Source organism: Schistosoma mansoni (genome assembly GCF_000237925.1).
Source record: "Schistosoma mansoni, WGS project CABG00000000 data, supercontig 0222, strain Puerto Rico, whole genome shotgun sequence".
Taxonomy (NCBI): Eukaryota; Metazoa; Platyhelminthes; class Trematoda; order Strigeidida; family Schistosomatidae; genus Schistosoma; species Schistosoma mansoni.
Genome location: NW_017386088.1, coordinates 31,021 through 55,653, shown reverse-complemented (window position 1 = coordinate 55,653; position 24,633 = coordinate 31,021). Strand labels below are relative to the sequence as shown.

General features: G+C 36.2%; 1 protein-coding gene across 1 annotated transcript in view; it reads left to right on the top strand.

The window, feature by feature from the left end:
- The window catches only part of Smp_180020 (lyst-interacting protein, putative), a gene marked incomplete at both ends in the record, with an annotated part of 31,111 nt that extends 7,905 nt beyond the window's left edge, over positions 1-23,206 (top strand). The window contains 11 exons of the mRNA XM_018792065.1: positions 553-690; positions 2,988-3,091; positions 6,882-6,975; positions 8,930-9,166; positions 12,175-12,339; positions 12,478-12,809; positions 14,067-14,199; positions 15,861-16,001; positions 18,527-18,600; positions 19,957-20,017; positions 22,961-23,206. Of these exons, the coding sequence (XP_018647264.1) occupies positions 553-690; positions 2,988-3,091; positions 6,882-6,975; positions 8,930-9,166; positions 12,175-12,339; positions 12,478-12,809; positions 14,067-14,199; positions 15,861-16,001; positions 18,527-18,600; positions 19,957-20,017; positions 22,961-23,206 (1,725 nt within the window). The remainder of the gene's footprint in view (positions 1-552; positions 691-2,987; positions 3,092-6,881; positions 6,976-8,929; positions 9,167-12,174; positions 12,340-12,477; positions 12,810-14,066; positions 14,200-15,860; positions 16,002-18,526; positions 18,601-19,956; positions 20,018-22,960) is intronic.
- Positions 23,207-24,633: the final 1,427 nt, after the last annotated feature.

The window sequence follows — 24,633 nt, the reverse complement described above, 5'->3', positions numbered from 1 at the left end:
CTTTCATTGTCCTTCTGGACGACACCATCAGCACAGACTTCTTCCCGAATTTTGTGCTGATGGTTCAGAAGGACGATGAAAGCTCCACGACCAAACCATCCAGCCCAGAGAACAAAACTCCATCAGAATTAATTCATCTAATTTTGGTGTTCGTGAAAAATGAATATCAAAATAATTGTGGTTCCATTAGTGGTGAGGAATATCAGAGATGAAGGAAATGGTTAGTAGATGTGGAACGAAAAATTATGTATGAAGGAAGATAGCGAGTGAGTGTGTCTGAACTATGTCACTCATTTCAACCACTGGTTAAGATAATTGCGTGGATCTCAACTTTCATCTACCTATACGGCTGATTCTGACAGTCAACGACGTCATGGTCCCACATCACATCTTGGTCTGGTCGCTCATATTTTTCATCCAACTTGCTCTTACTACACCCATCATTGCAAGTTGGGCTTCTAACTAAAACTTCGGGACTTAAAGTACTAGTGAACATCATATTCAGTAAATTGATTTATGCTGATCATATCTATTATTGTTACATTTGAATAGAATCCCAGTAATCAGGATAGTACAACTAGCAATGATCAAAGTGTTTTAAAACATTGGATTAGTAGATTGGAAGCAGAAGTTAAACGTTTCAAAGTAGAAAATACTAATTTAAATAAATTGAAAATAGAAGCTCAAGATGTAAGTTTTAATATTTGTCTTTCATATCCTTTCTGTTTCATTATTTTTCTTGTTCCTAACTAAATTTGTTGTAAGGTTGTACTTATTATACATGACAGACTATACGTTTTCTTGCCCCTAAATGCCCTGGTACGGCCGAGAGTGGGGAGAGTTCGCTCTCCCTCTCAAAATGCTCTCACATGGCTACGCGTATATATAGCCTCTGCCAGGGAGGTCCTACTCACTGCCTTCTCGTGGCATTACTGTTGTTTATGAAATTGAGAGGACGAAAAGCGAATGTCCGGCGCATTGACCGGGTTGGTCGACACAGAAAGTCCACCTATGGGAGTTGGAAAACCCTGATTCCAAACCAATGGTGCACATGGACTCCAGTATCCTGAAGGAAAAAATGGCGTATGAATCAATCGTTGGTCACCTGCTACCATGGGACTGCATCTCCTCATGATGCTCCACTGTCTTGTGGATCAGATGTTTAGGTCAAAGGCTCGAGGTTTGGCCCCCTAAGAAAACCACCTGTTTCGGCTTGGGCACCTGAGCAGTATCACAGCCCTCATACAAATCGAATGAGATTTGTGTGGCGCATATGTATCTGGAGCCCCTTTGTACCAATATTTATGCGTTTAAATAATAAATAATAATAATACGTTTTCTTCAATCCATATTGATATCGAATTATATATTTATGATTGTAATGATTGAAGAAGATTTGTAGCTCAAGTGAATGACTTTAGTAGTGTTGTATTTTCCTAGCTAGTTCATTTAATTGTGGAGCTTATATTGTCATCCTGGACAACATCACTGGTGTCTATTTCGCATAGAAATAGAACATGAGACCAACAAAACTATCCATAACTTTGATGGATATAATCAACTATATCATCGTCATCAAACGGTCAGTCAGTCACAGCGTAGAACTTCGTACGTACGTACATCAGTTCGAGCTTCCATACCATATTAGCACAGAGCTGAAGTTGTCGATTCAAATCCCATAGTGGTAGAAGTAGTAAGAGTATGAGTATTAATGTGAAAGATTAGGGTTTGAAGATGTTATTGAAGGAGTATAATCCAGAGAAATAAATTTGGAAAGAGAAAAAGGATAGGGACATGAGGAATTCAGATAATTAGAATTTGGTAGAACACAAAGAGTGGATGCACCTTCGCCATTGCAAACGATTTTGCGATTAGTCAAATGAAATCCAAGAAAGTGAGAGTCGAGCCTTCAAGTGAAAATCAATGGCTGTCAACATTAAGTGATATGTCCAAGCTTCGTGATTGTTCGAAATCATCATAGCAAGCTTTAGGTATAATATTCTTTGAAATTGTCATAATCATAAGTTTCACTATTTGAACTGATCACAGTAAACATTGGACTAGATAGAACACATAGTTATAGATTGTAGAGGATTAATTCCTCTATATCTGACTCAAATAAATAATATCCCGCTAACTGATTATTTACTGCAGGCTAAATCTCCTAGTAGAATTACAGGTTTACTCGAGATTATTCAAAAGTCTGAACACCAGTTATAGAGATAGTTTATTGTTGGAGCTCGGTAAAAATCCACAAGCGTACAGAAAGCAAGCACACAGGGAAAACAAGTGTGTGTGTGTGAGTGTTAAAAAATCCATATATATTTTTGAGTGTTAATGGATTGTGGATAAATTATTGATCGTCTTTGTTTACAACCAATGAGAGAACAGATTAAGGATTGATGTGCAGACATATGCGCTCAATCAGATTCACACATAAATTTACAAAGTGGATTAAATGTTAAGATTACAGAGAGCACACAAAAAATACAGTGGTTGAATGGGCTTGCTACAAGATAATAATATTTGTGTCATGAATGAAAGGGTGGTTAAAACTTACCATCCACATTGTTTCATAGTTTACGTCACAAACTAATTTTACTGAAATAACCACTGAGATCTATAGAGCATTGCGGATTTGTAACCCCACCAGGAATCGAGCTTAGTACATGATATCAACTTTCAGATTGAATAACCGTTATAAACCTTCTAGCTCAACAATTTAGATTGTATTTTCATAGTTGAAATCATGATTCAATTGAAGCTAGACTACCATGGAAAACCTGGAAGCACTGGACGGCCGTTTTGTCCTATTATGGGACTCCTCAGCAGTGCGCATCCACGATCCCGCACTCACGAGATTCGAACCAAGAACCTACCAGCGAGCCCTTAACCGATAGACCACTGAGCCGACATAGACTGTATTTTCTCATGAACATTGAAAAAAATGGGTATTTTGTTTTGTATTTGTTTGCTTTATTTTAAAGAGTTTACGTCAACTTGAATTGGAAAAAAGTCGTTTTGACGAGAATAAGATTAAGGAACGAAAAGAATTTGAAGAATACAAAGAGAATGAGATTAGAAAATTAAAGTTAGTTATTTATTACTATATTTGACCTGTATATATATACGTATCATGTTTGATAAAGTCATTTAATCACGAAGCAATTCTTACGACTTGAAACAATATTCACTCATCGATTCAAGTTGTTAAGTCTTACACTACTTCAAGTGTTGTTCGTCAAAGTTGTTCCCTCTTTCCAGTTTTATCTAACTTTGTCATCATCTAACTTCTCAGAAAACGATCTTCTATCTGGAGATTCTTTTGTTGATTTAGAATATGCAGATGATATTGTCTTGTTTGATGAAGATGCTGGGAAAATGTAGGCAGGTTTCAAATGTGATTCTTTTTCTCTAAGTGACATATCCCGACGAAAATAATAGATGCTAACTGTTACTTACTTACGCCTGTTACTCCCAATGGAGCATAGATCGCCTACCAGCATTCTCCAACCCACTCTGTTCTGGACCTTCCTTTCTAGTTCTATCCAATTTTTGTTCATTCTTCTCATGTCTGTCTCCATTTCTCGGTGTAATGTGTTCTTTCGTCTTCCTCTTCTCCTTTGACCTTCAGGATTCCATGTGAGAGTTTGTCTTGTGACCCAATTGGGTGATTTCTTCGAAGTGTGCCCAATCCACTTCCAGCGCTTCTTCTTGATTTCTTCCTCCACTGGGATCTGGTTTGTTGTCTCCCACAGTAACTTGTTGCAGACAGTGTCTGGCAAACGGATCCGAAGTATCTTGCGTAGACAACTGTTAATAAACATCTGTATCTTCTGGATAATGGCTTTCGTAGTTCTCCACGTCTCTGCCCCATACAGTAGAACTGTCTTGATATTTGTATTGAAAATTCTGATCTTGGTGTTGGTTGATAATTGTTTTGAGTTCCAGATGAATGCTAACTGTTGGGATTCATTTATTGACTATTACTATACATATATTTTTGTTGTGTAATTGTTACGTAACTAAACTATGCATATTCATGTTTCTCTTATTATAAGCTTTATTTTGACCCATAGACTATTCTGATAAGATTTACCGTTCTTGAGTTATGCTCAGTGTATTAATTACAATCTCTCACATTCATAGCCACTTTTGGCTAAATCTTGTACAAATGTTATTTTCTATTTTATGGTGTGATATGGTCGGTTTGGTTTGTATATAAACCCAGTATGTTTGAAATAAATGATTCATATCTCGGAGGCTGAGGTTGGTGTTGTCGACTCAACATGTAGGGCTAGGCAGGAAGAAGGATCGATAATGACTCTAGACTGATCGTACGGGCTTATGCGTCATTGGTCCGGTCGATAAGTCACTTTTATCTAATTGGCGTTGTCATTACTTTATATAATAATAGGGCACAAGGCCACAAGTTATAACACTAAGTATGATATGTTACTTCATTACTGATCTGCGAGGGTGCCTAAACTAAGAGTATTGAGCGAGGTAGTTGCGTGTATCGACCAATTCACTAATTTTAGAAATCTCGGAAGACCTAGTGAGTTAGTGTGTGGCGAAATCTTGATTATCTTTCTCCAACTTGCCTCACTAGTGAAGTATGTGAGATATCCGTCTGCCAAATAAATTACGAGTATAATGCGCTATTGTGCAGCAGTTCGCTCAGTTTTACGTTTTGGCTGTAAGAGGTGGCCTTTAAAATTAGAGGACTTTTGTAGGTTACTAGTTTTTAATTATAGTTGTTTACGAACTACTGGTCGTATATTTTGAGACCATTGAGGTAAAAATTCTGAAGTCAGAAGCAGAGTACTAGATAAGTATGGCGAACCAATCGAGGTGGTGAATCTTTATCAACTGAGATGGTTGGGACATGTATTACGTATGCCAATCCACGGAATAAATCGATGCGCACTGATGGTTAGTATAGGAATAGGTCGGAAGAAAGTTAGGGGCAACCAAACCAAGATATAGCATCATTCCATGAAGACACTAACCAATGAAGTGTTGTATCCCCTGGCGAATTATGAATCGTAAATCTGAGGTCTATTTATGGACAAATGTAATACGCCTATTCCTATTGGATAGTTGTTAAATAAGTGACCTAATCGTTTCTGTGTTCCTCTTATCATAACCTTTAGTTTGACCTTGGAACTATTATTATTGATTACTTTCCCCCTATCCATAGCCACATTGGCCAATTACTGTACAAATGTTATCTTTCTATTTTTTGATATATGTGGTCTGTTTGGTTAGTATATATAACCCAGTATGTTTGTAAATAATGATTCATATTGCTGAGGCTGTTATTTGTGTTCTGGACTTAACGGCTGGGCTAGGCAGATAGGAAGGACCGAATAGCACCCAAGACTGCTCGTACGTATTTTCGGTATCATTGCACGTTCATATACAATAACGAGTTGTAAATACGTCATAACATGAAGTGAGCTACAAAAGTGGATCCAGACTACGTGTTTGGGGTCTGCATGATTGTGGTAACCAATAATTATAAACTTCGAGTAACATACCTCGGGATCATTTTCACTAACGCGGATGGGTTCACTGTTAGTTCTCTCTTAGATCTCAAATTTCCGAAAGCCTAACCCATATTTTCTCGGATCATATCTTTGATGCCTTATCCTTTCTACCACTACTAATAATATTGTTACTGCCTGTTTTGCTGTAGGATTTTCTTTTGTAATTTCATCTCTCTGTGCTAATGAAGTGTGGCAACCTGAATCTATATACATATATGCTAGGTTCTACGTTGGGCATGACTTACTGACTCCCAAAGCTTACAGCTCAACGACAGATCAAATTACCGCGATACATAACAAAGGAGTTGAAGCACTAAGAATATCGAGGCAATCCGTACAGCATGCACATATATCAAAAAGTGGCTAATCAATTACAGTTCTAAACATCAATGAGAAGATCCAAACAACCAATATATATATGAAGTATTAATAATGTTTATGGTTGTGATAAAGACTAAAATTTGAAGAATGTGATTCGAGAGTAGAACTGAGTTTGTGTGATTAGATGTGGGGGTGATATCGAAACTTCAGATCTAGGGTAGATTAAAAAAATGAACATTTCGGAAGCACTGAAAGGGATTTTAAGCCACCCAATCTGAAATTTCTAATCAACGTTTATGATTATTATGCATATCTCAACCAAGAGGTTTACAATTCCATACGTAGTTTGGAGCAACAGTTAGTGGTTTTATGGAGTTGTGTTATATATTGGTTCAGGTGCTCCTATTTTTAAATTTACTTATATCCTAGTCAGTATTGCGTGTCGATGTAGACAGTAATTAGGCACGTAAAACACGTTTCAGCGATCTCAGTTGGTAATGATTCACAACTTCAGCGGCCGGCTGGCAACCCTTCCCCAGTGGCCGAAGTCTATCATCAGCAATAATGTTCCAGTTATTCCGCCATATGTGGACAGTTCTTGGAAGACAATATGTATCTGAGTACTACTAACCTATGGATGTTTTCTACTTCCGAATACTACATTTCATAGCCATAACTTATAAGGAGTCAGAATCCTGAACAGTATACTTACTCTTTGATAGACAGACGGATAATATCGCTTGCACTACCGACGGCCCATGTTGAATAAAGGTAAGCGAACATTTTGAATCTTTATAGAGATTTGATCTACCAAAATAAGTGAAGCTATCTGTTTCGTGCAATTACCCACTCCACAGTTTCATCATCCAACTTTCATAAAATGAAAGTTATTACTTACAGCGCTTTATTTTATAGATATATGCGCTACTAGTATTGTTTCATCAAGATATAATCACAATACTTAGACACATTCAAGCTTTCATGTTTTAATACTCTATTGGTTTCTAGAAAGGAAAGACGTGTTTTAGAAGAATATCAACGTGCTCTAAGAACTATGCCGAACAAGAAAGATCGTGAAGAAATTGAACGACTTAAACAAGAAGTATGTTTACCTAATTAATAATCAATTTTCTCAGTTTTTACCTACACCTTAACTTCTCAGTAACAATCAACCATATTTATTTGTAAACGTCCCGGAAATTTAGGGCTATAAAAGAAATTCGAAGGAATGTGGAGTACTTTTTTGGTGCTACATTTTTACAACTTAATGTAAATAGGCAAAGATGGATGGTGGATAGCAGTGGTGTTCAGGACTCGCGTTTCTCCCTATTTGTGACTCGTCACCTGGATATACCAGCATCCCATAGTTGATGTCCACTCCGGGACTCGGACTCCGTACCGTCCGCTTCAAACGTCATTGCGTTATCCACTTAGTTACTGAGTCTTGATGACCACTAGTTTGTGCAATGGGATGAACTTTTAATTCATTTTGTATTGTTTGTTTGAATCCTTCCAATAATGTTTAGAACTGCAATTGATCAGTCTCTTATTGGCATATGTACTGTAAATAGCTATCTGTATTATAAACAACACATTCTAAAGTCCATCGCGGTAGTTTTCATTTTAGTCGATCAAAATGGAATAATTGTTGATTGGTGATCAGTTTAAAATGTACTTGTATATCGTCCACTCGAAATAGTATAGTTGGCTTTTTCATAGTACTGTGAATTCTTACCGAAATTCCCGGTATTTTCTTCTTCAATTCTTAAAACAATCGAATATCTGTGAACATAAAATTACAGAACGTCCTAGTAAAATCTGAGAACCATACAGTAAATACTTAGTTTTCATAATGTCACTCAATTGTCTCAAACTTGACTGTTCAGTCAATCGTCTCCAGACTTCACTATTCTTTTGTTTCCACACCAATCTTTCTTTGTCCTTGTTCTCTTTTCTTTGATCTTCTTAACCTTCTGCTCCCAGGCATTTTACTTTCGATTGATGATACATACTACTTAAATCTGCCGACATCAGTAGCACACATCACAATAGCAAAATTTATTGAAAGTCCATGATCAGAGCTCACGTTGAATAATTAAATGCAACGAAAATTCATCTTAACCGATAGTGATTTTTTTTCTTATCAATTGCATTCGGAGATCGCATGTTCTCAACAGTAACAACACATGCTCAGGAGTTTTTATTTTTGAGTTATTTCGAATCCTTATTAACTAAGTAGGAAGGATTTGAAAGTGACCAACTTGGTCTCATGTGCAGTTACCGGTATGGGGGCTAATATCACTTCCCGGCTGCCCACACCGTGGAAGGGTATTTCTTGAGGGGCCTGAAAAAGAAGTTGGATTAGTGTTGGTCCTAACGACCTGGGAGTGTGACCGCAATGCTCAAGGGACAACTGCTTGAGGCCAGTCACGCACGGCCTTTTTGTGGGAGATTTTTGACGTGTTAGTTCCGTTCTTCAAAGGACCTTACCGCCGGAGACGGAAATCCGTGGGATAAGGCGAGGTGTGCATTTTTAGGGTCGACCCTTTCTAACCCCACCCCTCCTTGAGGGCAGCATCGCTGTTATGCTGGTTGTGTGAAGGAAACACCTTACTGCCGTCACACCTCTGTACAGTTGGCAGTATGACTTCGCCTTCGGACCTTGGGATTGCTGCTTTTAGTCTTACCGCTCTTCACCCGACCTGTCTGGCATGGTAGGACCTTGAGGAACGATTGTTCCAGCCAGTATAGTTCGATTGGTTCATCACGATAGGCAAGCTCGACCACCACGTCAAGGTAGCAGCAACGGTAGAAATCAAGCTGGTAATTGATATGTACGTTTAGCAAATTGCCCCGAAATTGTCCATTTCTGTGAATCCATCCAAGAATGGTGTTTGTGATTGCCTTTATCTTCTGTTGGTTTTTTTCGTTTAATAGAGTTGTGTCATTTGTTTACAACTACACATCGATTATTAATTGTTTTAGTAACATTTTTGTGTGATAAAATTCACTGTTATAATCCAAGTAAATTCAATCTTTTCTGTCATTCTATTCAGCTTGAAGAGTCTCGTGTTGATATGGGTAAACGTGAAGTTCGTTGGCATGCTGCTCTAAGCCGATTACGTACTCGAATTGATGAATTTGAAACAGAACGTAATGAACTTAAAGGACGTATAAGTAGATTAGAAGAGGAACGTATATCATTACAAGCGAAATTAGCTAAAATACAAGTAACTTGTAATAATAATGAATCGAATTCAATAAAACAACGATCGTCTTCAGCACTTCGTCAGGTTTGTTTCTATTTACAATTTAATTTACTTCCCTTTAAGAGAAGGAAAAGGAAACTAATCTGCTATTAATTATCAGAAGGGGTTTTGTGGAGATTTAGTACTTTCATAGCTGAAAGCGTGAGTCAATTGAAGCTAGACCACCATGGAAAACGTGGAAGCACTGGACACTCGTTTCGCCCTATTATGAGACTCCTCAGCAGTGCGCATCCACGATCCCTCACTCGCGAGATTCGAACCTAGAACCTACCAGTCTCGAGCCAGAGCCCTTAACCGATAGACCACTGAGCTGGCATCCAACGGTGTTAATGTCTAACTGTTATTGAGAAAAACCTATGTTAAGGAATAGTCTGGGAAAAGAAATATTTTATTTTCTATAATATTTACTGATGGTGTTTCATAGTATTTATATTTACTTATAAAACACATATGCCATATTCATGTTGTAAATCATGAATCGATCTTAGCTAGACTAGCATTTAAAACCAGAGAACACTAAATAGTTGTTTCATCCTAGTATAGGACTCCTTATGAACGCATATTCACGACCCTATCACTGGGAGTCGAACCTAGGATCACAGTACTGGCGCGCAAACGCTTAACCTCTGAACTACATGTATACTATTTTGTTAAGAAAACAGAACTGGACCACGTTGTCAATGTAGAGTATTCGGGAATTGGTGAAAAACCATGTGATATAATTATTTGTTTCACAAATATGAAGAAGTTGATGGGACTAGATATGGTGTTTTGGCCATAAATTGTCAGCATATCTCGTTAAATTGTTCTAGTCTATGCTGTTCATTCGTACAAATCAAGAATTGGAAAGCAGCAGGACCTGACAATATACCAGCCGAAGCACTAAAGTCAGACATATAAGTAAATTCAAAGATGCTTCACATTCTATTCAGGAAGATTTGGGACGAAGAACAAGTGCCACCAACGGATTAAAAAGAAGGACACCTCATCAAGATACCAAAGAAAGGAGATGTGAGAAAATGTGAGAACTACAGAGGCATCACACTGTTGTCAGTATCAGGAAAAGTTTTCAACAGTGTTGCTGAACCGGATGAAAGACTCAGTAGACGCTCAACTTCGTGATCAACATGCCGGATTCCGTAGGGATCAGCCGTGCACTGACCAAATCGTGACACTACGGATCATCGTTGAACAATCAGTTGAATGGAACTCATCAGCATGCAACTTCCTCGACCATAAGGAAGCGTCTGAAAGTGTGGATAAGAGAGCCTTATAGAAACTTCTTCGACACTATGGAGTACCTAAGGAAATCGTCAATATCATCAGGAATTCATATGACGGACTACACTGAAAAGTCGTGCATGAAGGATAGCTAACAGGTGCATTCCAAGTAAGGATCGGAGTCAGACAAGGATGCTTGCTCTCCTCCTTCCTCTTCCTTCTGGTCGTTGGCTGTATTATGAAGACCTCGACATCTAAGGGAAGGCACGGAATACAATGGACAGCTCGGAATCAATTAGAAGATTTAGACTTCGTAGATGACCTAACCCTCCTATCTCATACACACGAACAAATACAGATGAAGACAACTAATGGAGCAGCAGCCTCTGCATCAGTAGGCCTCAACATACACAAGAGAAAAAGCAAGATCCTCCAATACAACACCCAATAACACTTGATGGAGAAAGTCTGGAAGACGTGGGAAGTTTTATGTATCTGCGTAGCATCATCGATGGACGTAGAGGTTGTAATGCAGACGTAATGGCGAGGATTGGCGAAGCAAGGACAGCATCCCTAAAATTGAAGAATATATGGAACTCAAAACAACTCTCAACTAATTTCAAAGCGAGAATCTTCAATACGAACATCAACACAGTTCTACTGCATGAAGCTGAAACGTGGAGAACTACTACAACCGTCATCAAGAAGGTACAAGTATTTATAAACAGTTGTCTACACAAAATACTCAACATTCACTGGTTGAGTACCATCAGCAACAGCCTTCTGTGGGAGAGGACAAACCAGTTTCCAGCTGAAGAGGAAATTGGGAAAAGACGTTGTAAGTGGATATGACATACATAGTGGAAATCATTAAACTGCATCACGAGGTAAACACTAACTTGGAATGCTGGAGGGAAACAGAGAAGAGGTAGGCCAAAGAACACACTGCTCCGGGAATCAGAAACAGACATAAAGAGGATGATTAGTCATTGGAAAAGACTGTCCAGAAGAGGGTTGGATGGAGAGTTCTGGTGAGCGGCCTATGCTCTTCCATGAGGGGTATAAGGCGTAAGTAAGTAAGCAAGTAAGCATACTGCGCATAAATTTTTGATTTGTATTTCCTTTAAAACTAAGTCTTTTGACTGTGTAGATGTTTTTCAAGAAGTAGTTTCTGGTTTGGAGATATGTTTTTGTAAGAGCTGACTTTGTGCTATTAGTATAATCTGCTCCGCATTAGCATAAGTCCATATTGATCAGATTCAAAGCTGAAAATTCTCACTTATTAACATATTCAGAGTCTAGTCTGAAACGATATTTATGAAACTCAACCGAATGAATTGTTCTTCAAGATTATTTTTTAGAGTTCAACATTGATGTAAAGTGTTTATAGATCAGAGCTCAGCACGCATCCACGATCCCATACTCGCGAGATTCGAACCCAGGACCTACCAGTATCGAGCCAGAGCCCTTAACCGACAGACCACTGAGCCGGTATCCGGCGGTGTTAATTTCTAACTTCAACCAACCCACGATTTTGAGAAACCGTTCACCAATTGTCTTCAGTGAGTTGATATCTCTACAACAGACTTGGTAGAACTCCACTGGTCACTGCTTCCCGCTAGAACTCCAGGATATGTATCTTGAAGTCAGTCACTAGTGAGCATATGATTATAGATCAGAAGGGGTTTTGTGGAGAATTTAGTATTTTCATAGTTGAATTGTTTACTTTGGGAGTATCTTATCGTTTATTATTTAATTTTCCTTTAAAGTTCTGTCTCTTCCTCGTGTTCCTCTCTCTTGTATCAATTTAGACAGTGAATTCAATCTCACAATCTATTAGTTTAACTCCACTTATTAATAATAATGATGATGATGGATCGAAAATCACAAAGAATACATATTGTCAACGTTCAAGACAATTATCACGTACACGTTCATCATCATCAGCGTCATCAATCTCTCATCCTTCAACAAAAGTAAACAAACCTGGAATAATCAATATTCATAAACAGAATACTATTTCTTCTTCGAATAAAGTCTCTAGCATGATTCCTCAATTGAATACTACTACTACTAATAATAATAATAATAATAATAAATTATGTCATCAAGAGTCTAATTCACCTGTCACTACTGGCACACGTGAAAGTATCGCCAGTGGTGGTGGTTATTTCACCGGAGATGATGACTCTGTCTCAATTGGTGGAAGTAGTGAACGAGTAGTTCGTTTGTCTTCACGTCCAGATAATTTCATTAACGACAATAATAATTATGTTGATGATGGTGACGATAGTCATAGTAGTAACGTTGCTATCATCTCTAATGATAATCGTAAGAATACTAGTGAACAAGAGAAAGAGTCAATGGGTTTTATTGTTAAACAAAATGTTAATTCTTCAAGTGTAATAAACGTTTTGGATAAAAATAACACAGTAACAGAAACACAGTAAGTGTCTATGTAAATGATCACATTGTGTTTAACAATATTGTTTTATTTTAATTATGTTTCATTTCTTTGAATGGCAACATCCTTTCACTGTGAGGATAATTCCAATACCATTCAACTCAAAGAATGAAACATTACCAAAAGTATGCACTTGAACTGACAAATCTCTCTATATACTCAGATTAAAGCTATATTGTTTGTGTGTATAGGGAGTTTAGTGATATTGCTTGTCTATCCAAACCTTAGTAGTTGCCAGTAGTGGGTTTTGAACTTGTGATCTGAAGTCTAAAGTTCTAATGTTTTATCAGAAGGGGGTTTTGTGGAGATTTTAGTAATTTTATATTTGAAATCATAAGTCAATTGAAGCTAGACCACCATGGAATACCTGGAAGCACTGGACGGCCGCTTCGTCCTACTGTGGGACTCCTCAGCAATGCGCATCCACTATCCCGCCTCGCGAGATTTGAACCCAGGACCTATCAGCCTCGCGCGCGAGCGCTTAACCTCTAGACCACTGAGCTGGCTGGCATCTAACGGTATCTAACTTCAACCGACCCACGATTATCTTCAATGAGCTACTATCTCACAACAGACCCGGTTGAACTCCACTGGTCACTGTTTCTCACTAGAACTCCAGGAAATACTTCTTGGAGTCAGCCACTAGTGAACATATGATTATTATCAGAAGGGGGTTTTGTGGAGATTTTAGTAATTTTATAGTTGAAATCATGAGTCTAATGTTTTAACTATTAAATCACCGTTCCACATTTGTCTAGAAAACTAGGGATTACAGGGCATCAGGTCAACTAGGTTTGCATTTTAATATTTATTCCTATCTGTATGTTAAAAAGCTGTATACTAATCATTCAGTTGAAAGACAGTCAATTATGGTCACTACAATTATTCACTAAATACGCAAACTGTGCTACTACGGTTGTTATCTATAAAGATATTTAACCAAAAGATCGATTGAATTGTACTTAAGTGCTCATCACATTGAATCCCTCCGACCTAGGTGTCCTCTCACTGCTCATCTACCAACCAGCGAAATTGTTGTTACTTCGGTGGATAATTTCTGCAATACAGAAATGTCCTCTCGAATCTAACTATGATCTTGCTGGTCTATAATTTGGTCATCTTTACCCTCTCACCTACCGTACGTAATCATTTGATGATGATTGTATCAATTTAGTTTGATGACTGTATTATTCTTGTCTCATATTGTGTACTTTCTGTAACTTTCTGCTTCCTTCATAGATCAAATCATCACAACCAACAAATGAAAGATTTTACCAACAAAGTAGATAATAATCAACAAGAAAAGTTACCCATTCCAGGAACAGCTGCTTCTGGTACCCTAATCCGAAGTGTAAAGCACACAGATGGTTCGGTAAGAGAATATTCTTTATGAAAATCTATCTGTTTATCTGGATCTTGAGATTTTATCTAACTAGAAAATATTGCTCGACGAACTGTTGTATTAGGTGGACAACGCTAGAAATGTTTATCATCAGATGGTAATTTGTGGTCTAGCAGTTAAGCTCTGACTTCAATACTGTCAATGTTGTGCGTGTATACTACTGGGGAGTTTTACAATAGAACGCAACAGGTGTTCAGTACATCTTGGTTTCCATTTTTACCTCAATTGAGGTCAGTCCGTTAGGAATAACATCTACAAACTATGACTAATTGTTGATAAATACTTAGTTAGGGTTAACCCCCAAGGCCACAACAAGTGATTCATAGGAATATTCATGTATTTTTTCCACTCTGATAATGGTGAATCATAGAGGTTACTACTAGTTTCAATAACATTGGAACATTTTTGATTCCGTAACTGTATTATTATTGAACGTTATATTTGTCAGATATACTATTGCTAATAAATCTTAGTTAGCGAGAAACTTGGATCAAAAGCATTCTAATGATCTCTAATCACCCATTAATATCAAAACATAATCCTACCATTGTGACTTGAGACACTAATTAGCATCATTTGTTAAGTCTACTAATCAGAATTCTAATTTCCTCTATTCCACGTCTACCATTTCTTCCATAGCCTAGTGTCCCCGACTTGACCAATTATGCGTCTGACCTGCTTGTTAACATTGAAGCAGTACAAGTCAAACCCATATTGGTCCTCTATTATTAAGCCCTTCTCTATCTCCTAACTTGAGTCCGAAAAGTCAGCAGCCAGATCTCATGATTACTATATAGTAAACATACGTACGTTTATATGCAAATATACTGGAAGGCATCGCATCGCATCGCATAAAATGAAAAATCACAATTACACATAAACGAGTCAAAAGTGGCTATGAATAAGGCAAGCTGTAGAAAATCTACTTACAATGAACTAGGAATAATTAGTAGTATAGTAATAGTTAACAGGTCAACCAGAAGCTTAAGATAAACAGAATGTGTATACATAGTAACCCAGTTACTTAGGTTAAATATAATAAAAATATAAATGATAAATCTTCCAAATGAACGTTTGAATCTGGTTCCCAGGCTTTTAACACCAGGCTAAATATATACAACTTGACCACGAGAAAATAGATGTGAAATATGAAAAAAAACTCTTCATTCTAAGGTTAATTTATGTACAGAAAAGTGAGGGTATTTATGGTATTTCAGATAGCATTGGGCTTCTGGAACTCAACTAAACATTGTAGTAGGATAGGTAATCATTCAATCAGAAATGTGACACATAACTTCTCACTTTCTAGATATTTCTGAGAAACATCTATTGAATACTGACTGGATAAAATGTTTCCCAGTGTTTTCAAGATCCCTCTGAGTTTTTTTTTCAATCAATACTCTGGGTCTCCCCAATAATAATTCGGAATCGTTCCTAACTTTCACGATATTCATCCCGTTATAATATCCAACATGATATCGAATCACTTAGTCCATCGGTCTTATATTGTAACGTAATCGATAGAGCTCGATTACTTCCCGACAGATAATATACCATTAATTACTACTACTCAATGATCATTTTTATAAAATCGTTATCCTGATACTTATTCTTTATTTATCAATTTATAGATTGAACAAACTTATTCAAATGGTGCTATTGTTGTATCTTATGCTAATGGTTCAGTGAAAGAAATTTTTCCTGACACTGTAACTGTAGTTGTATCTTTATTCAATGGTGATATTAAACGAACTTTACCAGATGGTCGTGTAGTAAGTGTTTTGCCTTGTATCAATTATTCATTTGTCAAATATTGTTTGTACATAAATGACTTATTTATTTATCTAGTTTATTTAAACACGTAAATATTGGTACAAGGAAACACCAGATATGTGTGTGCCACACAAATCTCATTTGATTTGTGTGAGGACTGTGATACTTCTCAGGTGCCCAAACCGAAGCAGGTGGTTTTCTTAGGGGGTCACACCCCAAGCCTTTGACTTAAAGGTCTGATCCACAAGGCAATGGAGCATCATGAGGAGATGCAGTCCGATGGTAGTCGGCGACCAACGATTTGTTCATACACCATTTGTTCCCTCAGGATACTGGAGCCCATGTGCACCATTGGTTTGGGATGGGGGTTTTCAAACTCCACTAGGTGGACTTTCCGTTTCCACCAACCTGGTTAAGGTACCGGACATTCGCTTTTCATCCTCTCAACTTCGTAAACAACACTCCCGCCACTGTCAGAAGGCAGTGAACAGGACTTCCCTGTCAGAGGCTATATATTCGCGTGTCTATGTGAGAGCATTTGGAGAGGGAGAGCGCACTCTCCTCACTCTCGGATGTACCAGGGCATTTGGGGGGCATAAATGACTAGTGAAATGAGTATATTTGAAGTTAGGTCTTAACGTTTTTGCATTATAAGAAAGTAATGTATAATCTTGAAAACTATATTATCATTGACTCAGCAAAACATTTGTTATGAGGCCGTAGTCAACACTGTTGATCTCTTTGTCCGTTTGTTTGCTTCATTCCTTACGTCAATAAATCTTATAACATAATCTTTCAGTATGCTTTATTATTATCTTTGAATATCGGGCTTAAGTTAACAATTATCAGACTTCTGTGGTTAAAATTTATCATTAACATCTCATCATTCATTGACTTACTGAACGATATCATGCTGAGTAGCAACTTCAAATGGCTTTTTTGGTTCCAATATATTTAAATTAGTTTTCCCCGATTGACTTGTTGTAGAATGGCCGATAAATCACATAATCAGTATGGAGATTTGTGGAGATTGTAGTATTTTCACAGTTGAATTCACGAGTCATGGCCGTCTGGTACTTTCAGGTTTTCGATGGTGATCTAGCTTCGATCGACTCGTGAATTCAACTGTGTAAATCACATAAGCACAGATAATCTTAACTTAACTAGAGGACGGACACAGTGATGCAGATAACAAAACTCTTAGTGACAACCAATCACAAACATCTATTGTCATGTGACCAAGGGACAATACTAGAAACCCCACTTTTAATGCAAGTTGGCGTTGATGATGTCGCTGTTTAGAATCATGATGAAATCCGGCATACGTTTCAGAAAATCAGCATTTAATATTCCTGTAAACAACTTCCAACTGTATACTTTCATAATATAGCTATGTAATGAACCTGTGAGATTGTTTATCATGAAGTTATCTTGCAATATGAATTGAGATTAGTTCATGAACACCATTAATAACCAGAAAACATCCAACAAATCCTTATTCTAATTCAAAACTCCTTGGCCCTGTTCATCCATAACCCTTGCAAGAGATTGTACCTAGGACTGCGATTTTGAATGTAATTTTGGGACTGTTTGAGGATGTGTTTTTGAACAGCTAACTAGTTTTCATTGTTTTAGTCTTTCGTGTTCTTACTTAGCGTCATGGGAATCGGAGTGGTTCCTAATTATCATCAAGTATGAGTAGAAATACCCCAAACCCAACGGGGTAAATACGTATATTGATAGGGACAACTACTCAGACATAGATGACGCGACCCGGATTTAATAAGGACTCTTAGATTTTTATAAGCCTCTATAAGCGACTTATCAAATAATGATGTTCTTATTATTATCGACTAGCCATCTGTTTTCCATTCGGTGTTTCTGATTAAAAGTTGTTTGTGAATTAGGAAGAAGGAATCTAAGCATTTAGGTATAATACCTATCCAAATAATCTTTTCTCTATATTGTCAGCTGCTTGAATATGAAGAAAACCATATCATTCCACTCCAGCTCAATGGTTGATGAAGATCATGGACACCAGGAGACGTGAAAATACTAGGTTTCGTCCAATATGACGGTACTTAGTAATCTCAATATCTTTTTGAAGGCTCATAGTTTGGCCTCTTGTTTTCGATCGTTTTCCGCTGGATATCATATCTTGGTGACAACTGACTCAAATGATTTAACTTCTCTTCTGGATAATCTTTCAGCTTAAAAATGAATATCACATTTTTTGAAGAATATTGTAATTCGACTCAAACTACTATTTGTTTAATAAGTAATATGTTAATAGTGGCATATATGCTGTCTAGAATTATGTCACTGATTATGTTCGACATCTCGTTACTAGGTCAGAAAGTTAAATTCCCGTCTTTAATTACTTCTATGAATAACTGTGTAGAGTAGCCCTTTTAAAATTAAATTTTAGCTTAAAGTTGAGTTCATAAATCTAAACGTAGGTTACATGAGTTTTATCTCTTTTTTCCCTTTTCTAATCTTAATTTATGTACATAAACATATTTAGATATATCATTATGCAGCTGATGGAACAGTTCAGATAACTTATCCTAATGGAACTGAAGAGATTACATATTCTGAGTAAGTCAATGTTGTTTCTCTCTACATGTGTTTATGCGTCTGAAGAGAGTATAACCGGGTTTCTGTGGAACACATGTCATCATAATCTATCACCGAGTTGGTTCTTTACTTGTTAAGGTTCGATTCTTTTTGTACTCATCTTGCTAATAAGATGTGGAAACTTGTACCAACATACATTTGTCTCAATCTCTTCGTTGATTATGACTGACTGATAGCCTGACGGAAATATGGATCTGGGCAATGTTATCATACTTCAAGTGATAAGCAATATTTTTTACAACTATATTCTACGTTTCTGCATATTAACCGCCCATCCGAATTCTCTTCATAATATTATGATATTCGATAATTGTTTGTCTTCAGCTTTTTGTTAGTGAAATGAAAGTGATTAATCTCGAAAGAAAATAGAATTCTCAATTTAATTAGCAACTGTTGAAAGCATCTATTTATAACTAATTAGTTGTGACCTACTCATAAAGTAACTGACCAACTACAACTTAGTCTACTCAGCTTTATAAGCATTAGGCAATAGACTTAAGATCAAATAGAGCGGCACAGGTAAATTCATTCTTGTATCTCCCTGCAGATCTTCAGTCCCAGAATTGTTTCTAATGTAATTTTTCATTCGATCTTTTGAATTATTTTGTCAATCTTTGGTCTTTGTTACATCCTTGATCTGTCTACTGAATAATATACAGGAGAGAACTTGTCTTGATCTGGATTAAGGCCTTGGCACGATCCATATCAGTCTTTCTCGCTATCATAACGATTTTAATTATTCAATCTGCTCTGATTTTCTTTACTCTCTGTTAATTTGATATGGTGGCCTGGTTTAACACATATTTTTGCTAGGCCCTTCGTCAGCTGATGACTAACTGACTCGAGCGATTAATCTTCGATGATTAACTATACAAAGTTAGATAAATTAATGCTCGAAAATTGATCTTTCATCATCTAAGTAACCAGTGTGTTGGTTGAGGATTAGGTAGGGTGATTTCTATAGACAAAAAGCAAAATGTTCTTTTTAAGTAAAGATGAATAGTGGCTAGCAGTAGAATCCAGGACGCGCGTTTCGTCCTATTTAAGACTCGTCAGCTGGATGTACCTTCATCTCAGAGTTGATGTTCATTCTGGGACTCGAACCCAGTACCTTTCGATGGGAAGATTCAAACAAACAATACTAAATGAATTTAAAATGTTCTTTTTGTTTTGTTTTAGTGGACGTCAAGAGATTATCTATTCTTCTCGACAAATAAATCCACACAAAGGTTTACTACTACCAACGACAATAGTCAATTCATCAAAATCCTTGACAAATGAACAAATTTGTCAACAATTTAACAACAATAATAACAGTGTTAAAGAAATTCTGTTGCCTAATGGTCAACGTGAAATTCATTCTAGTTCAGGAATTAAAGTTAGTTGGATTTTGTGAATCATCCAATGATTGTATTTTGTGATTAATTTATGTTTTGCTATGAACCAGTTCAATGACAAATAATAATAGCTGTGTTTCTGTTATATCTTGTGGCCGAGTGGATTCCCAGTTAATGTATGACGTGATATGACTGCCATTCAGAGAGCAGCGAATTATTGATTGAAACAGTGACACACTAAAACCGTACGAGTAGTCTAGAGTGTTTATTTTTCCTGCTTTCTGCTTAGCCCAGCCAGTTAAGTCCAGAACACCAATAACAGCCTCTGTGGTATGAATGATTATTAAAAAAACATACTGGCTTTATATACTAGTAAAACAGACCACATCGTACCATAAAATAGAAAATAACATATGTACAATATTTGGCCAAATGTGGCTGTGAATAAGAGGAACAGTAATCAATAGACTGGGGATAACTCAGCGGTGGTAAATCGTATGACAATAGTCTATTAATCAAAATAAAGCTTATAATAAGGGGAACATGAATATGAATAGTTAAGTTAATTAGGAATTATACAATAGGAAATATACATATTACATTGGTCCATAAATAGTCCTCAAAAGTTACCATTCATAATTCTCTTCGGGATACAACAGTTTCTTATGTGTGTGCGCTGTTAATTAGATGTCCCGCGTTAAAAAGAAACACTTGTCTATCGCTTTGTAGTTTGGTTTGATTTTCCATATATAGTTTCCACCATGTACTGGTATTTGTTGTGACATTTAAATGAAATAATTTCTATAGTTGAAATCATGAGTCAATTAAAGCTAGACCACCATGGAAAACCTGAACATTAAACACCGTTGAATGCCGGCCAGCTCAGTGGTCTAGAGTTTAGGTGCTCTGGTGCGAGACTGATAGGTCCTGGGTTCCAGTCTTGCGAAGCGGGATGGTGGATGCGCACTTCTGAGGAGTCCCACAATAGGACGAAACGTGTGTTCAGTGCTTCCAGGTTTTCTGTGGTGGTCTAGCTTCAATTGACTCATGATTTCAACTATGAAAATACTGAAATCTTGACAAAACCCCTTTCTGAGAATAATTTCTTCTTATTTTGGAATGCTTTGATGACTTATTATCAGTCAACGTAGAACCTAGCAGATGTGTACATTGATCAAAGTTCCCATACTCTACTAGCACACTGAGATGAATCCCTGAGTAATATTGTCAGTACCAGTATTGTTGGTAATAGAAATGATTAGAGGTCGAAAATAAGATTTTAGAATAGAATATAGATTTGTGAAATTTAAAAAAACGCTTTTATAAGGAATGTAAAAAACTTTAGATCTAAAGGGGTAGAAATAATGAAGCGACCTACATCATCGTGGACGATTTTTGGCAAATCATCCAAAGGAAGCGAGTTCTAGCTGCTTTAGTTCTTATATTCAGAAGAAGCATTGTTAACATGTTCTCATTCAGTGTAACTTATAACTATGTGCACACTGGAAAATGACGATTAAGTAAAGTATAAGGGAATTTATTAGAGAACAATAGGTATGAACAACATAAATGGGATCTATTTAATCCTTAGCTAGCAATTCTGAATAGATGCTCAGTAGTATTTTCAACCAAATTGACTAGGATTTAATTATGATTAATATCTATCTTTATAATACAGATGAAGATGCTTCAAAGTGTAAGATAGTGAATAATTCGATAGCTGTATAGATCTTTAATATTTGAGGTAATTGTACTTGTATATACGCTATGTAACTTTTAATTAAAACAAACATATTAAAATGTGATATTGGTTGCAGAAGAAAGCGATTGGAATGAAAATGTAATTAACAAAGTTGTTTAGGCGAGAGTATAATTTATTGACGAGCCAATCAGAAGCATTTGAAGGATTTCAAGGTTACGGCGTCAATTTCAGTACCTGATGCTCAATCGGTTCATAGTGGATTTTAGAGAAGACGTGACAATTAAACGCCTACAATAAATGGAACTACTATGAAGTTTCTTTATTTGTGATTTCGGTAATCAAATGACTTGTAGACGTTGTGCAGATTACCGTGGTGTTGTTCCTCGATGTAAGACGTCTGCTAGAATAGGAACTTTTTTCGCTCGATCGAGATTGAGACTAAGGCAAATTATAATTGCTCCAAACTGTATAATAAAAGCACCAGTAACATTGGCTGCAATATTCGCAGATGTTACTGAAGCTTCCACGTGAATGTTATTTTCTTTATTGTGTGTGTGTGTTCTTAGCATTAATAGTCATAATCATTACTTAATGGATTAACGAAATATTAGTTTATCTTTTAAACAACAAGTATCTTGTACTCTGTTTTTCTATTCAGTTTTGAAAGTTGATGATACGAAAAATTTGCAAGTATTCGACTGTAGGTGTCTTCGAAAAATAAAAGTAGTGAGTAATTTTGAGACAAAGTCTATAGTTTATTCAACTAATAAGGTTATAAATTGTGCTTAAACTAGATAGTTTGGGCATATGTAGTACATATGTCTATCCACTAACCTCCCATTTCTAACACAATTATGCCTAACTTCCAGATAAGTTAGACATTTCATCTACCATAAACTGTCTTCTGGATTTGAAGATACCTTGGTTAACACCTATAGTTGTAGACCTTAGATAACGCAGTTCAAAATTGGTCACTGTAGTGCAGTTGTACTCATTCTTTATTTTCTTTCAAGTCTCCTTTTTCTACGAAGCATGAAGTATGACAACTGAAACCGTTGTTTATTCATGATAAGTCGTGCATTTTCTTTGGCTGTTTTACTGGTTACATAGATCATTGAAACATGCAAATATAATGTGTTCAACTAAAGTTTTCAAAGTTTATTTAAAACAAGTAAGATAAGGATGGTTTAATACATGAGTGAATAAAGTCTTCTATAAACTTTGCTATAAATGAATTAATCCATCTAAATTTTTACACTTTTTCTAAACTTTTAATTCTCAGTGTCGTGTATATCCAGATGGTACCACGAAGACTATATTTCCTGATGGTCGACATGAAACTCGTTACAGTTCTGGACGTTTACGTGTTAAAGATGCTAATGGAAATTTACTATTGGATACTAGATTACCTATATTGAATAACATTACTACTAATCGTAATAATGGTTTTTTAAATGATAGGTCTGCGAAACTTTCTATTACTAATCAATCAAGTGGTGGTAATTTAATCATGAAATCTAATTCTTAAATAAATCTACAAACTCTTAAATAGGAAAAAACCGTGCAAAAAATTATCTTTGTTTCAAAATGAGAAGTGTTTACCCTAAAAGAAACCGGCTGTGATTTGTCTTCTTTATTTTGTTTTTTCCCTTCACATTTATAACCAAAACCGTATTTTACTTCCGAAAAAGGAAGACAGTTTACAAGCTATCCGAATTTCCACCTGATTTCGTTAAATCCCTGAGAAATTGTCCACACATGTTTATATATATAATTTCCCTTAACACTAACCTGTCTGTATATCGATCTATTGTTTTTAATTGAAAACTACCAATCACAATCACTTAATATTATTTGCAGCATTTTTATTGGTTAATTGCACACTTTCATGTGTGTGTGTTTTTCTATCTCTTTTTTTGGCTTTTCTGATCCAATCATAATTCAGTAAATAGATTCTATTTAGGTTCACATTTATTCTTGTTGTATATATACCATTGAAGAAATGGTGTATTAAAACAAAATATCCATTTGACTTTCTACTCAAATGTTTCCCTTTTTTTATCTGTGAAATTGTAGTTTTGATTTGTTCTCCTTTTTTAAAATTTAAGTTTGAATCTTTTTCTAACCGATCATCTTATTTAGATTGATTATTCTTCGGTTACTACTAGGTGACCATCTATTATTATTATTATTCAAAAATTATATTAAAATGAATAGTGAGAATCAATTGTTTATCTCATACACTATTCAGGAAAAGAGAGTGAGAGTTATTCCTGGTTAGTTTTCACTTCAAATTTCTTTATTTTGTTTCTTACTGCACAAATAAACTCGATTGATTATCTTGTAATAGTTAGTATTCATTGAAATAACAATTGTTTTATTTGATATTCTAGTATTCGTCTTCATAAATCTAATAGTGGTAAAAATATAAGGTGCTGGAGGCTTTGAACCAATCGATCAGAATTAAAAGAATACTTCTCTAGATTATCAGCAAAATTTACTGTGTACATGTTTTATTACTAGCTGAGTAAAAGTTGTTAATACTTAGAATTGATGAAAATATACCTTTCATGCAACTACACAACGATTATGATTTTGACGCCAATTAGATCAGACGATGATGTTATCGATGGTCTCACCACTTTAGTAGCCCTAAATCTGACTCCAGTTTGATCGTATGGTTGAAAACTGCATTGTTTAATTATTGAGCTGACTTCGCTGAGTTTTTGCTTCAAAAGAATGGAGTACAAAAGGTTCTTCATCGACGTATTTTGCTGCTCAAGGTTTGTCGTCGGCGTGCTCACCACTTTAGTGGCCCCGTATCTAACTCCAGTAATATTATATGATTGGTTGTTATGGAGATAAAGATATTGCCAATCCTTGTATATAATCATCGACTTAAGTCGCGTTAGCACATAACGAAATTAGATAATTTCAATACGAGAATGGATTTTG